Consider the following 16,272-nt stretch of genomic DNA (forward strand, 5'->3'; position numbering starts at 1 on the left):
CCGGTAAAAAGCTTCCAGGGGAAAACAGCGCAGAGGAAACAAGTCTTTGCTCCGTCGCCACATCAAATGAAACTGCGGCGTTTATTGGTCTGCCTTCCACATCTAAGAGAGCTCAGTATCTTAGGGCAGTCTGGCTCTGGAGGAAGTCACCAGCAGTGGAAGGAGACTGTCAGATGAGAGGGTTCCAGACAGACAATTACTGCCCAGGTATGTCCTTTATACCCACCTAGGGCCGGTCAGAGGAAATGGAGGAATTTATGATGTCATAAAAAAGCGCCAGAGGAGAAGTGCCTGAGAGCAGGTTGTCTCTGGAGCTCGAGCCGTAGAAGTCTCCTGTGCTTTCCCCTCCCTGCTCCTGTGCCACCCGACGCCATCAGCGAGTGTGTGGCATAGCGCAGAGATAGTGAGTATAATGAGTGTGTGCGTGATATACACTTCTAACATACAGCAGGAGGTATATCATATGTGTTCATAGTGGCCACGCCCATTCGAACCAAAGAAGCTTTCCCACCACTTTCATTTGTTGTAGCTCTTCCCCTTACAATTATAGGTCCCTTGGCACAATTGGACCAAGCCGGACATCTTTTTGTATTTGGCTATGATTGGCTGGCAAATCCTTCAAAAAGTGCTGCAAGTCGGGCGTGAGTTCGACCATTCGACCTGATGGTGGCGCTGTAACAATAGGCGGACAGAGTGGAATCAAAAGTTTGCTGGGTGTCCTATTTTGAGGACTGCAAGGCCTTGGCGGAGGTATGAGCGCTAATGGGTGCCACTGTAGTTGCAGAGTGAAGAGAGACTTTGCAGGTACGTGAATACCACCGACATCAAAAACATCAACTTCAAAGCAACACTGGTCTGCGAGACTAAGAAAAGTTTAAATGGTGGATTTGAATACAACAATGTGAAATTGCGACATAATTACATCATTCAACTCAAACCGACAGTGATAATACCTTGGGAATAATGTTAGAGATCATTTTTGGCCAGACTGAGACCCAACAGAAAAAAAACACAACTTTTACAAGGGAAACGCCATCTGTCAGTGTAAGCGGGTGTAACGCAGACAAAGCCGTGTTTACTGTAAACACGACTTGCCGCTATAAGCAGCTCCCTTTCATCTTCATGTACGTCTATGCGCACAAATAAGACGGAAAGACACACACACACTTTGCGGGACTTGTTAAAGGAGGAAGAGAGAGAAGGTGGTTATTTGCTCTACAGCCTGGCTAAGGAGGTGTCCCATTGTAAAGAGGAGTGGCTGCACGGCCCCGTTTCCTTTCATCCCTCTCCTAGAGGCACGCTGCCTTTGTCTCGCCGAGGACACAACAAACCCGGGCCTTCGCTCCCTCCCAGGCCACGCTACGCCACTCAAATACCTGGGAACCAAACGCCGGGATGGTGGGAAAAAAAACAAGAGGAGTGGAGGCGGAGGACGAGTGAAAGAGGAGGAAGAGGACGAGGGGGGTGAGGTGTGAGCCAGACTGACCAGCTGAGAGAAAGGAGCCTGTTAAATAAAACCTGTTATTAAAGAAAAAAAAGGAGGGGGACGCTGCACAAAGGCGTGAACACCTGGTACCAGAATAGACTTGAAGTAAAAGATGTTAAACTTCACAAAGAAACAATTTATTATATATGATTTTACAAACTTCAAACTGAAGCTGATTTGTAATGTTCAGTCACTCTTTCCTGTGCCGCTTAGGTGCACTGAAGCCGCTGTGAGTTTAAGGGCCCCGTCCAATGTTGTTTTTTTTCCTCCTCCCTCTATTTCTGCACTTTCACGCCAGCTCAGCAGAATGAAGGCAGTTCCTGTATACGAGGCACTGTATAGGGGTGAAGCGGGTTTAAGTCCTCCCTAAACCCACCACAGCTGGCTGAATGTAAAGTTTTTTTTTCTCCTTTCTGCACGTACCAGTCCACGCAGTCGGACCTCGCTGTCACACCTCATAAATCTGAGCTTGCGCCACTATTTCACGTCTGGGGGGAAAAGATAAGGCAAAACGAGGACAAATCGGGGGAGAGAAAATAAGATCGTAACCATTCACATGTTGGAGAGGGGGGGGGGAGTGAAAATCCTACAACAAAAGCACTCCGCCTGGCTGAAAGACTTAATGGCGCGCCTCCAGTTAACTGAAAAGGAATGCGACTGTAAGAAAATAAATGGTACTTTAAGGACAAATTGCTCCAGGAAACATAATAAAGTGAAAATGCCATTGATGGATTGTTAAAACCATAATCCTCTCTCCATTTCTAACATTTGTAAGCTGCATGAGAGGGAAGCAAGGACCCGCAAGTTTATTTTCAAGTAGTCCACAAAGAATGCCTGCCATTTCCTGGCGTTCCCCACTTCCATATGAAAGCCCCCCCCCCCCCCCCCCCCTTTCCTTTAGGAACAATGGGAAAGATTCCAAAATTTCCATGGGGAATTTCGCGTATGGCGATACAATAAGCGACGTGTTGCGACAGAATTGAGACGAGGTCGCTTCTCTCAGCAACAACATCAACTCGAGGCTAAGTGTGAAGTTTGGTCTCAAAGGTAATATGATGAAGATTAAAGGGACCCTGGAGCTGGAACATCTCACCACTGGTCTCACCTAAAGATGCTATTTGTGCATCTAGTAGTACAATTATGAATATTTTGTGCTACTTTTTACTACAATTCCACAAGGAAATACTCAACTTTTTGCTTGGGTAACTCACAAACTCCAACCAAATCCTTTTTGATCCTAAATCCTCAAAATTGAGGGGAAACGCATAACTCACAATCATTGTTTTACTCATAATAAATGTCAGTGTGCAGAGATTTGAGGTTTTAATGGATTTCCCCCAATGTGGCAGAAACAAACGCCTGACTTCATTAAGCGTTGCATGTTAGCCGAGCGCGCAGCATGGAGGATTGGAGAGCAGATGTTGGGAGGTTAAGGTTTGATCCGCCCAGGTGACAGTGAGTGATTTCAGGGCTGGGTAATGACTCAGAAGCCATAATCCTTTAAACACTGTTCACTAATCCATAACTTCACCTCAAATTTAAGATAACACAAAGAAATAATTTTGGAGCCGGGCAGACACAAACACCCACACACACACAGATTGCATGCATAGTCACATGCGGGGGTGACAGTTTGTTAATTAACCGAAAGCTTTTGAATCTGGAGTGAAACGAGTTCAAATGTCATGTGCTACTGAACAGGTCAACCGGCTCCTGAAAGCCACCTGGCTTGACCTGAGGAGACCTGAGCCTGTGGCTAGACAGGAGGTCAGAGGTCATCTACTCATGGAGATAGGCAGTATGCCGCGAAGCCTCAGGCAAAGTGCAAGGGTCCTCATTACCTAACCTTTCCATTTACCCAACACACGCATGAAGGTAGGAACATACATAAACACACACTCACACACATATGGACAAGGGTTCTTACTGCTGTGAACTCTTGATGATGTCATTCACCCCCAAATATCATTTACCTTTGATGCACGAATGCAATTCGAGTGTATCTGCTTAACAGCTGTTTGGGCCGGTTCTCCCATCACCCTCTGCTGTGTTATAGCCTGAGACAGAGAGAAGAAAAGAGCAGGCGTGATCGTTAGCTCTTACTCATCATGCAGTTGGGACCTATGCTTTTTATGCTTTCCAGATGAGTCAGACGGGATGAAAAAAAAGAAAGGACTCACATTGTTTTTGAATGATCGAGAAGGATATTGTGGGTGTTAGGGAGTCATGTGACGGCGGAAGAAGGGATCCCTGATGCAAGCCAAATCTGATTTTCGCGAACAATATGAACGTGTTGGGAAAGCACTTGTCATAAAAATGTTCTAGAAATCCTGTTGAGAATGTTAAGGAGGTAACGTGCAACTGTGATCCACGGCCCCTGCTGTGATGGCAGGTTGGGCCTTCGGCATAATTGTAGGGTGCACTGATGAAACTCATCCAATGCGATAAGGAGCTGTGCAGGAATGACGATCATAGTCCCAACAGCTCCGTTTCCACACACTCCAGCAAGAATGGCAGAATTCACCCGCTCCACTGTAACAGTCCACTGAGGGCCATTTCACCGTGAAGACTAAATTTAAGCCCGACAACAAACAAGACGCTGTTTCTTTCTGGTTGAGCAGGGAAGGATGCTGCTGATTCCCTCCACGAGGGAGGAGGCTAAAGTGAATTATGTGTAAATCAGCCATGAGAGGGGCGGAAGTAAAGAGGTCAGAGCTGATCACATCAGCACCATCAGTACATTCACTCGACCTCATTCTCTCTCTAAAGACGACCTGGACCAGACACAGACGGACCACTGTTTTATGGGAATTAAATCTGGTTACCTCACCAAATATATCAGCATTAGGTTAGAAAAAAACCCATTTTCATTTATGCATTTTTTCCATTACATTTAGCAGAGCCTACACTCCACAGCCAGTAAAGTGTAATGCTGCACTAAGCGTCTAGACCCACTATATCCAGATGGGAAAAGAATTTATGGAGACTGCCTCATTAACCTTAAGGCATATTAGTGCTTGGCACTGCACGCTAAGAGACTATGCAAAGCATTTTCTAAAGTCTAAAAAAACTGTTTCAGCTGTATTAAAAACCAGCTGGAGGGTCAACACTGTGTGGCACATTAGGCCTGTGCGCCCCAAACTGAGTGTGCGTGTCTGCTTTTGATGAAGAGCGTTAATTTGGTATGTGTGCATCGTGTCAGAAAATGGCAGTCTGGTTGTTTTTGCCATGTGCCGGAGGCCCAAATTCCGGGAGGAAGTCAGACGCGCAGAGCCTATTTCCGAGAATGCAGGATGCGCAGAGCCATGCGTGCAGTCTGCTCGCTTTAAGTCAAGTTTTAATTACGTTTCCAAACCATAATAATCGCGGTTCGTGCTGCATTGAGACATTAACCCTCTCAGACATTTTGGAAGTGTACACTTTGTGCTGGTGTCTGGTCGCAGGATGTGGCCGCGTTACGCACCCGTCCGCCCAGACGGAGCACCATGAGTCATGACGGGTGGAGGCTCGGTTTGTGTGCCGCTCTTCAGGTGTCTCAGTCGGACTCTTTGGGCCAGGGGGCCGCTGTAATACCGATACAGTGACAGATGGTGCACACAAAGCCAGTGCGCATTGTTCAGCTGGAAAATAATAGCCACCATTTATCAGTGAGCAGGAGGCTGTCTACGGTGTGAAATGAATTAAAGTTATATTGTTTGGGGAGCGATCGAATTAGATTCCTACAGATCCCGCTGAATGTGTTGTTGTGTAGTGAAAACTTTCCTGAGAACGTCGTCACCTTCGATCCGTACGTGATACCGTTCATATGTCCGGTAAAGCATAATAAAAGTTAAAAGGTTGTATAAATGGAGGTTTGGTGCGGGACGGAACGCCTTTAGAGTCACAAGGATGCTCTTACGAAACGCAAACCTTCCCTTTTCCCCACGGACACGCTGCAAAAACCCACATGCGCTGATTTGGAGACGCGAAACCGCCTGATTACAAGTCCAGACTTCCAACATGCTGTCACCGAGTTTAACATGGACACATTTTCATCCAACCGTGTCCGTATAAAACAGAAAATTCACATTTTTTTTCCACAATGACTAAACCAGCTAGTAAAAAAGGGACAAGAAAACGCCAATTTCATACAATTACGCACAGCGGTAAATGGCAATTCCCCGCGACATATTGCGTCAGCTTGCACGAATTCTATTGAGGGAGGATTAGACAAAACGCCGAGTCCAACACTCACGATTTCAGGCTAAAAATGTGTGCACTTTACACGGTGGCATACTTACAAAGAAGCCGTGGCCTGTGCGCGGAACAGCGGGGTTGTCGCTCCAGCAGAGGCGGACTGGATGGTGCGTTAGCGGCTCGTCTCAGTCTGCCACTGTGGCATTTTCACTCTCATCACTTCCATCCAAAATCAACTCCAACACCAAGTGGAGTGCCTATACCGGTGTCTGATCCACAGCTCACGTCCGTTTGAGAGGCAGGGAGGGAGGGCATCCGGTTTAGCTGGATCACCGGGAGGACCGGGATTGGTTCAGAGGAGATAGTTTGATAAAATACGAGCCTGCCATTGGACGATCTGGCTGCGGGGAGGGGGCTTATGTGCCGTGTATTATTCAGGAGAAACCGGGTGGGGAGTGGAGGAGGAGGAGGAGGGAGGAGGAAGAGGAGGAGGAGGAGGAGGAGGATACTTGGGGCAAATGCAGACAATGCCCTGTGTCTGTCTCTCAGAAATTCAGTTTTCATGGGTGAATTTCATTAACTCATCCAATATGATTCCAAAGAATCTGTCCATCTTGGGAGTCTGACAGTCACATTTCTGGACACTTGCATGTGTCTGGGCCGGCCAATACTGCTGAAAACCCCCCTATAGTACTAAGTATCTGTATGACATCATTGTACTAATCTAATAATAGTCTTTTCTTGCTGGTGTGGTGTAACAACAAAAGCTGCAACAACTTTAAGTTTTCATTATTTTTCCATCATTTGAATTCATTTTAAAGTGAAATATGTAGAACAAACGAGTTTAAAGGGAACAACTATGAATAATTAAAACAAGCTTTATTATTCTAGATCAAACCTGTCTGGGGTGTATGTGTGTGTCTGTTTGAGTGTGTGTATGAATGAGGGGGGGTTGTGTGTGTGCGTACATGTGTGTCTCCTCCCTTCTGTATGTAGGCTACCAGAGAGCTAGAACTGCAGAATTTTCCACACAGGAGTAGGGAGGAAATGGTGCATGGATAATTCTCTCCTCCGATCCTCTGGTACTCGCTCGGAGAGTACTCAGCTGAATCAATACTGCTCAAAGCTTTCTCATGTTCCCCCTCTCACATCAGTGCTACTGTGGGTAGGAGCTGTACTACCACAGGAGTGCAGGCCGGTTCACGTTAGGAGGGATTTTGTAGGGAGATGTTGCTTTGAATGCAACGCTCCCACAGTCCCCTATAGAGGCGTAATTACAACACTACATCACCCCTGACCCAACGGGCCCCAGGAACACACACACACACACACACACACACACACACACACACACACACACACACACACACACACACACACACACACACACACACACACACACACACACACACACACACACACACACAGATTCACATTCGTAATGCTGAATGTGAGAAGTTAACCTGCATACTGAGTCGGTGTGTGAGCAGACAGAGAAATCCTCATAACCACAGCGGGGGCTCTTCTCTGACCGGTAGCCATGGTGATTGAACACATTTCTCCACACAGCAAAAAGGCAGTCTGTCTGCGCTGCACCACACAGGGCTTTATTAGGGCCAGACCCTTGGACTGGAAAAAAGGAAGCATCAAGTGGGAGATCACACCCATTTCATTGTGACTCTACAATTTTACGACTGCAAAGAAGCTGTCGACCACAAATAAGCTGTTGTCAGGAGGAGCTCGACTTGTTGTCTGCGTTGAACTGACTGACTGGAATACTCTGCAACCCTCGGAGGTGCATATTTCGACAAAGTGGCACATCTGATTATTGCATGAATTGGAGGGCTAATTTGCATAACCGGTGGAGAAGACTCGTCTCAGATGTAAACACCTAGATTTATCCTATCTAATTTCAAACATCTAAATGAGAATAACGGCCTTGGCTTGATTTTCCATAAGCTTCTAATCTCTCTTTATTTAGCTGCAGCCTCGATCGCAGCTCTTTGTCCAAACTAACCATGTGGGTGTTTTATGTATGTCAGGGTGATTGTTGTCATGTACAAATCCTTCAACTCTAAATTCAGTGTGGTTCATGTTCTCAGTTTCATTGAAGGATCTTCAGCAGGTTTAGAGAATCTCACAAAGGCTTTGGGCTCATGAACTGAAAATGACTCTGGTTTTCATGGAATAACCATGAAAGAGAGTAGATAGTCACCATACCTCGATGATGACTGCATAAGTCACATCTGATCATTTGGACCTCATTCTTAATGGAACGCGTCCAAACAAACATGAAGCCACACAGTATAAATGAAACAGATTTCCTAATTTGAAACATCTCCAAGTGAGTCTTAATGTTCAACAAAACACCACAATCCTTTTCTACTTTGCACTGCGGCAGCCCATCTGTGCACACTGAGAGTAAACCGGTCATTTCAGGCCCTATAAAAAAGACTCAGGTCCAAATTGGGAACACTGGCAGATTGCAAGACACACATTCTGGCCTCATATAGATTCACTCGCCTTATACATGTGCACGCAAGTACAGTAAATTCAAATGCGTTACATGTTGGACCAGACCAATATGCAGAAACATCTTTTATATACTGCAGCATAAAAATGATGGGAAATGAGAAAAATCCGAACATGCCCCCTTCAAACCATGCCTGTGCAGTATTGCGCCTAATAAGAGTGACATCTCCTACTGCTTCAGTAATGATCTGTCTAACATGCTGTCATCCTGCACAGATGGAGTACACTCGCCACTCAACATGAATTATGAACATGAATTATCTAGTCAGAAGGTTTTAGCAGTGACTGACTGTTGAGATAGTTTAAGTTTCTGTGCAAACTCTTGAATATGTTGTAGCAAATCTATCTATCGGCATACTGGGTTATTCTGCTTTGGGTAATTTAGGGACTAAGACCTCCAGGAATTCTGAGGAGGAACAGGAATTATTAAATGCTAAGATCCTGGCATGATAATCATCACCAAGCGTCTTGACATGGCAAGCAGCTATAAAATCCGGATTGTCATTAGACACACACAGGTTTTGTTTACTTGATGGGTCAGAAAAATTTCATATAGCTGTTTCTGGTGAACGTTCTCACACAGCTAATTGCAAACCGCAGCGTGAACGCCTAAACTCACTTTAGGAACAGTATGGCAGAGTCCCCATCAAGTCCAGACCACCTCCAACCAAGTCTGTGCACCACTCTACCATCATGGATGCCTCCTGTCGGGTTTGCATTCTTTCTCAATGCCAGAAGCAAATTCTCCATCTCAATTAATCACTGAGTTTCTAATGGAATGCTTCCCTTCAGGATGAGGCCCATCACAGAGGGGGCTGTAGTCAGTGCTGTCGGTGAAGCTGCTCTGATTGCTTGAATACACTCCCAGCTTTGGAGTCACTGCAGATGTCTGCTAATTGTGGTGATTATGGCAAACGGAGGGGGGTAGGAATATGTAATGAATTTCCCATTGCTTTCATGCCTCACATCCTTTGGTTATGTGCATCTGCTGTACAAGCGGAGCATCCGCAAGGGTTTTTTGGAGACCAACAAAAGTGTCATGGGTATTGGGCAAAGGCTTTTGGATGGGCAGCTATTATAGAGCCAAGTGCAGCTAAACTGGGTCCATTTATTCTTTTAGTTCTGTTCATTTCGGATACAATGTAGGATTAATTTAGAACCTCCCTCTCCTCTCCTCTCCTCTCCTCTCCTCTCCTCTCCTCTCCTCTCTTTCAAAATTGGACATATCTGTGCTTCAAAAAAAAAGAAAGAAGAGCTGTAGCGTCAGACTCAGAATTTGCTGTGAAATCCTCCACATGCCAAGAACACACTTTCATTTTGATGCCGGAAAAATTAATATGGGGGTTGTGGCAATTATGTAAATTACTTATGCAGATTAAGAACCTATTAAAATAAGAGGATTATACATGCAACCTAAATTTTTCCACATTTCACCCATAATGGTTATCATGCTACTCTCGACATGCTACTCTGGACATTGAACTGGAACAAATCATATTCATACATCCAGCATATTAATGAAGTTAAAATCAGACATTTTCTCTCCTCAGCTGGAAATCCAAACATGCCTGATTTATTGTGGTTGTGCCGTTGCAAAGGGAGAGTTGGCTAATTCCTTTGGGGCGAGTGCCCTTCCTGTCACACTGATCAGAGACTCTCAGTTGATGTGAGCATGAACTGCTACATGCCCCATCACCGTCAATGTTTGTGCAAGCGTGTAGGTTTGTGTGTGTGACTTCGCCACTATATGTCTATGAGTGTGTGTATATGAACGGTTGCGGTGTGTATCCATCCCCCATCACCAGAGGCTGTATTATGCATTGTTGTTGGCATGGCCTACATGCTCATCCAAGCATGGGCCAGTGTGGTACAGTACACACATCTTCCCATCCCCACTCCTCTCCCCTGTCGTGTCCGCAGGCCCGCCTCATTTACCTTTGCTCCTGAATTAATGCTAGTTAACTGTCACATTAACTCAGATCTGTTGGTAATTTTTGTAAACAACAAGAACTAGCCTCCATATGTGATCGCCAGCATTATTTTTGCTTTGGTGCACAGCACACGCATGGATTGAGTTGGACTGAATATAGACTATGTAGGTTACCTAAAGCAGCGCCCGCCTGTAACCTTTATCTTATCTCCTCAGTAATTGGACGCAGTGCACTGTTGCATGCGTTTTTAATGCTGTGACCCAGCCGTGAGTTCTTTCAGCTAAACTAGAGACAAACACCGGCCTTGACTGGAGTTTCTGCAGCGTGCAGTGGCGCAGGTGTTTCATTCAATGTTTCAATAGAGGCCAAACTGTGGGTGCGGACGGTCAATTCAATGAGTGCGTGGCCTTGTATGTGTGCATGGCTTCACATGTACATGTGTGTGTGAGGCATATATTTGCCTGCCAAAAGTGAGTGTGTTAAATTCTCTTAGCATGTGTGACGAATCAAGAGGCTGGGAAACGAGCAGTGCATTGCCGGGCCTCTCTCAGTCTCTCACAATCTGAATTCTAAAGACGCTATCGATCTGCCAAGGTCTCAATCCGTCTTCTGCTCCTTCCCTATCTCCCTATCTTATCGCTCTGCTTCTGCGCTCCTCTCTGTCTTCCTCTGTGTCTGTCTTTGTATCGTTCCCTTTATTTCTTGCCGGTTTTGAATAGGCATGTTGCAGAATATAAGGGAGAGATGGAGCAAATGGGTGAGAGAGATAAAAAAGAAGAGAGCATCCCCCACTCATATGTCTTTCATCCTAATCCGTGGTCTCTGTCCAAGAAAGGGCCTCCTTTTCACTTGTCTGCCCTAAAGCCTCTTATATGTGACCCCTCTGTGTCTCCCTCAGGGCTCTCTCCCACGGCCAAGAACCGCACACTGACGCACACACACACACACACACACACACACACACACACACACACACACACACACACACACACACACACACACACACACACACACACACACACACACACACACACACACACACACACACACACACACACACCACACCACACCAAACAGTGTTTTCCTAATCCACAAAGCAGGGGGGGTAGTTGCATGTTACATGTTGAAACTATTTTATAATTCATGCCCCTGCAAATAAGCAATGGTCAGAATGCATTTGTTCAAATACCGTTAGTGAAACCGTACATGCCGTGCTGTGCAGAACTGTCAGAGCCTCTTTACTATATGTGTTCTGCCTGAAGGTGATGGCAAATTCACCACAAGACTGACTGACACAGCTGCTAGGGGAGGATGTCTCTTGTTATAAGAACTGACCCCAATAAAGATGGACATTTGGCAGGCAGTTATGTAACTGACTGAGGATGATCCTGAGGGCTGTGCAATGTGTGTGGTTGTGTGTGTGTGTGTGTGTGTGTGTGTGTGTGTGTGTGTGTGTGTGTGTGTGTGTGTGTGTGTGCTTACTTTCAAAATTGGGGAATATGCGTGCATCTGTTTTAATGCGCCTGATTGTTTGTGTGTGTGTGTGTGTGTGTGGACTGAGATAATACACAAGGGCAGGAGGGCATATGGGAGTGTAAATTGTGTGAGAGTCTGTTCTAGAAAAAATCCTATATATGCATACATCCTACCTCGGCTGGTATAATGTGCAGATGGCATTAAGCTTAAACAACAGAGCTGCGGTTCACTTGGCATGTGTTGAATAGCTCGATAATAACGGTGTAATACCCTTTTAAGTCGCATACAGCGCATACCAACGTTACAATAGTCATATTTATGGAAGGCATAGAAACCACACTTCCTATAGAGTTACTGTAATGCCTCAGAAGTGGTCGTATAGTAAACATATCGCTGCTCTCGGCAGTGAGAACACAGAGACTCTCTGTCTGCGCCGTATTGAAGGATTTGATGTTGGCTTGCACTCTGCCTGGTGTGACCCCACCCCTGGTAAATACAGGGTTGGAGGTTTCCTTCGTGGATAAAAATACACACTTGCCTCTCAGCAGAGTGGGAAAAATGCCAGAGCTCGTCTCTCCTCTGCGCCTATTGTGCTGCAGGCAGAGATTTAGATACAAGAAGTTTGTCATACATAACACATATTTTTACACTTATTTCAATTATTTGTGGTTGATTTGCCATATTTGCAATAATGTGAGAAAGTACAACCAATCGTGATTCAGTAGCAAAAGTACAATTCATTATATTGTAATACTCTGTGAAGGTATGAGTGCTTTTTCCCCCATCTGTTTTTTGTCCCTCATGGGTTTCCGTGCCTCTCCTAGTCTTACATCATCACTCTTTCAAGCCGACGCAGGCCCACATGTGCTGAACCTGTTACTGCTGAAGGCCTCAATTCCAAAGGTATGACAAGTTGTACAGCACCCAAAGTTGCTAAGACAGCTCGGCTCCAACCGTGCACCAGGAAATGATTTTCTGCCGGCAGTCTTTGACCTGGAAGAGGAAAGTTACTTCCTGATTTGAACACAACACAAAGTTTCACAGAACTCCATGCCGGTGAGTGTGACTCATTCAGGTTTTCATAGTTTTAGTATTGACTACCCCTTCTTTAACATTCATCCATTTGTCTGAATCTTGGCTGGTTTTCTGCTAACAAACTTTGTTAAAATGACATTTGAGCTCTTTATGCCAACAACTTCGCATTGCAACTTACATCCCGGTGTGTGTTGTTTGTGTCTCTTTTGTCTCCTTGGTGAAGAAACAAGGTCCAGCTCACCTTCTTTGAGAAATGAGAACATGTGGGAACATTGGATGTAATCATATTAGTTTCTTTAAATGACTGGAGGTGGATAACAGCACTGAGTGAAAGATGGCGGATGAGGGACATGAAGAACAGGGCACAGGGCTGAGAGACGTGTTCAACATGTTGGCAAAGCTGCCGCAGGAGCGACTGCGGAGCCTGACATTCCAGCCGGGCGTGACGCCTCAAGATAAAATCATACACGCATTTTGCCTGATCATCTTGCATAAGGGGGAGGAAGCCATGAACAGTCTCCAGATGCTGAAGGACAGCCACCTCGCTACACATCTGGTTGAAAACTGGCAAATCAGTGGCGGCAAGGTTGAAGAATTTGGACTGAAGTGTGGTTATTTTCACGAGTTTGCAGGAGAATCTCTGGCAGAATTGGCCCGACTTTTCAGAGTTTTGTTTGAGAAGAGAATGTGCGATGCCATTCTTAGAAATTTGGCATATAAGAGAGCCCTGTCCAGTGATAAACAAAAAATAAGCAATTGCAACAATATGGAATATGATCAACTCAGACAGGAAGCTGAGCTCATCTGTGGGCCTGAGTTTGCAGAGTGGAGTCAATCAGGATCTGACAGTGATCCTGAAAGTGGCCTGGACAATGGGAGTTCAATGAATCTGTCTCCGACTGAATCAGAGGACACTCACAATGTGCCCAGCTCATTGCAGGTTAACTCCTCTGTACCCTCATATCCTACCCATCTAGAGATAAGCCTTCCCCCAACAGTCCCATTTCAAGATGACAAAGTCCCTCCAGAACCATCAGATAAGCCCTGTTCAATTGCTGGGCTTTGCTTTGTTAGTAAAGATGAAGCAGTAAATGAATCCAGACCATATGGTTCATCTAAAGAACCACAGCCAGAATCCAGCCAATGTCCTACTAAAGCAGAGAAAGACTCCAAAGTGGACACTCGGGCCGGTCAGAACGAGACCCCCAGACAAACCATCACCGAAGCAACTACTGACGCAAAACTGACAGGAAATGCTGCAGCAAACATGTTTACACCCAGGATGGCCATTCAAAAAGTGGTGCAGGGCTTCGAAAATGAGGAAGAGGATGAAGAGGATGAAGAGGATGAAGAGGATGAAGAGGCGATTTTTTACTCATTTGTTATTCTGCATGCACCTCAGGATGAGGATATGGCTGATAACATGAGGGAGAGACTGGAGTCTATTGTTGGCAGCAAAGGTGCAATTTTCTCTGAGGACTTTGCCATCGCTGGAAGGAGCACCCTGAGGTGTGTGGAAGACGCAATCAACAACTCTGCCTTTACCATCCTGCTGCTCACCTGCAACTTCAACACACGCATGCTTGAGATGAAGACAGACTCTGCCCTCATCAGCTCCATAAATAAAACACATAAGCACAACACTGTTATCCCACTGCTTCCACTGGACAACTGCATGCCCAGAGACAGAATGCCTGTAGTCCTGCAGACCATAAATCCAATCAGAGAGAGAAGGTCCTTTGAAGTGGGAATTAGAAAGGCGCTAACACCACGAATAATCAAAAACCAGAAAAAGATTTGGGAAGATGAGCAGAAAATAAAAGCTCAGAAAAAGAAACAGGAAAGACTGATGAACGAAAACAAGCGCCAACGGCAGCTGATGGATGAGACTAAACGTTCACAAAACCTTGAGCTGGAAAGGATCAGACTCAGAGTGCAGCAAAGTCTTCATCTTCCACAGAGGATTCCAGGACAGGATGGGGGTGATGGGAACGCTCAGTTGCCATCACAACAACCAACAAAGCAACCAACTAACATCAGTATAGCACATGCTCAGTACGTAATGATTGGCGATAACTCGAAAATGAATGTTGAACTTGGTGGCAATGTGGGAAAAGATCATTTGAATGACAAGGACGAGAAGAAATAAATAACTCTCTGAACAGTAAGGTCGCTGTGAAGTTGCAATGTAACATGTTCACAGTGGGTTGATTCAAACTTGATACAAACTTCAAGTGTACAGAAGCAACTTTTGTAGCGATGGAGCAGAGCAGGGAATGTGCAGCTCAACACTGCCATCTTCTGGCCACTATGTGACATGACATGCACTTATTGACCTGCTAAACTGTATGAACCCACTATATCCACTAAACGGCACTGTTGTTACACACATTGATCTCCACAGGCGGTACTGACCTTTAATTGCACTACTGGTGAAAAAGTGTGTGTGTGTGTGTGTGTGTGTGTGTGTGTGTGTGTGTGTGTGTGTGTGTGTGTGTGTGTGTGTGTGTGTGTGTGTGTGTGTGCGCGCACGCGCGGGCGTGCGTGCTTGCATGTGTGTGTGTGTTTTAAAGTTCTCGTAAGTGTGTACCATTTCTGTGGTCAATGGGGTCAAATAGTAGTTACATGCATTGAATGGCTTGTGTTTTAAAAGTTGTACATGTCTGTTACTAACACTTTGACAACCCCTCTTCAGTATGACACACATTCACAAGCCAGTTATGTTTTCCAATAAATTGTTTCATGAAATGTTCTGATCAGTCAAAGCTCGTTCTCAGCAAACATTACATTGTTGTATTGATTATCAGTAAATGTTGTTACAATAGGTTTGGTTCTTGTTCTCCTGGTTTGGTGTTTCTGTCATTTCATTCTAATCTTATTATGAGAAGTATTTTAATAAATTCTTATGATAATGATAGAGAATGTGTGCTTATATGGATGTGATCCCTGATAAACTTGACTTCAACTAGTGGTGGAGGAGACTTCGATATGACCTATTAAAGTTACAATAGCAATATCAGTATGGAGAGACTTGCAGGCTGCAGTTGTTAGATAGATATAGTGGAGTATTGCGAAAAGTGAATAGACTGTACTATCAAGAATGGACTACAATGCATTCATTTAATATAAACTGGATTAAAGGCCTTCGGTAATAGAGGACATAAGTACATAAAGTATAAAAAATAAATGAATAAAAAGAAAGCATTTTTGCAGGGAAGGGTGAAGTCAAGTAATACATGTGTGTATTCATTTTATTTTATTTATGTTTTTATTTATTGTGTAACTGTATTGTCAACTACCTGCATTTCCAAATCCATTACTTTTATGTGTTTTGCCCTGCATGCCCTCTGTACCTCTGTAATCCCACTGGAAGTTCCTATTGCACATCCAGCCATTTGTGGAGAGGGAATCTCTCATGGAATTGCCTCTCCCGAGGTTTCTTCCTTTTTCCCTAATCCTTTTAGGTTTTCCCTGAAGTTTTTCCTCGTCTTCCTTGAGAGCTTTGGGCTGGGTCGGGAATTTTCCTGATGTTGTGGGTCTGTAAAGCCCTTTGAGCCATTTTGTGTGATATTGGGCTATATAAATAAACTTGACTTGAATTACCAAATTGTATCTTGCTTGAAGTTTGGCAATTCA

General features: G+C 44.9%; 1 protein-coding gene across 1 annotated transcript; it reads left to right on the top strand.

Moving 5' to 3' along the window:
* Positions 1-12,950: 12,950 nt before the first annotated feature.
* On the top strand, positions 12,951-16,243 carry ticam1 (TIR domain containing adaptor molecule 1). The gene has a single exon (XM_076144593.1). It carries the CDS (start codon positions 12,971-12,973, stop codon positions 14,783-14,785), a length of 1,815 nt encoding a protein of 604 aa, XP_076000708.1. The 5' UTR covers positions 12,951-12,970; the 3' UTR covers positions 14,786-16,243.
* Positions 16,244-16,272: the final 29 nt, after the last annotated feature.

The sequence above is a fragment of the Genypterus blacodes genome, unplaced genomic scaffold, assembly GCF_046128005.1.
Source record: "Genypterus blacodes isolate CSIRO-AG114 ecotype Tasmania unplaced genomic scaffold, CSIRO-AGI_Gbla_v1 ptg000029l_1, whole genome shotgun sequence".
In the NCBI taxonomy this organism is placed as follows: domain Eukaryota; kingdom Metazoa; phylum Chordata; class Actinopteri; order Ophidiiformes; family Ophidiidae; genus Genypterus; species Genypterus blacodes.

Bases quoted from the DNA above. Each gene is read 5' to 3' on its own strand.
- ticam1 (XM_076144593.1), top strand. From the start codon at position 12,971: ATGGCGGATGAGGGACATGAAGAACAGGGCACAGGGCTGAGAGACGTG.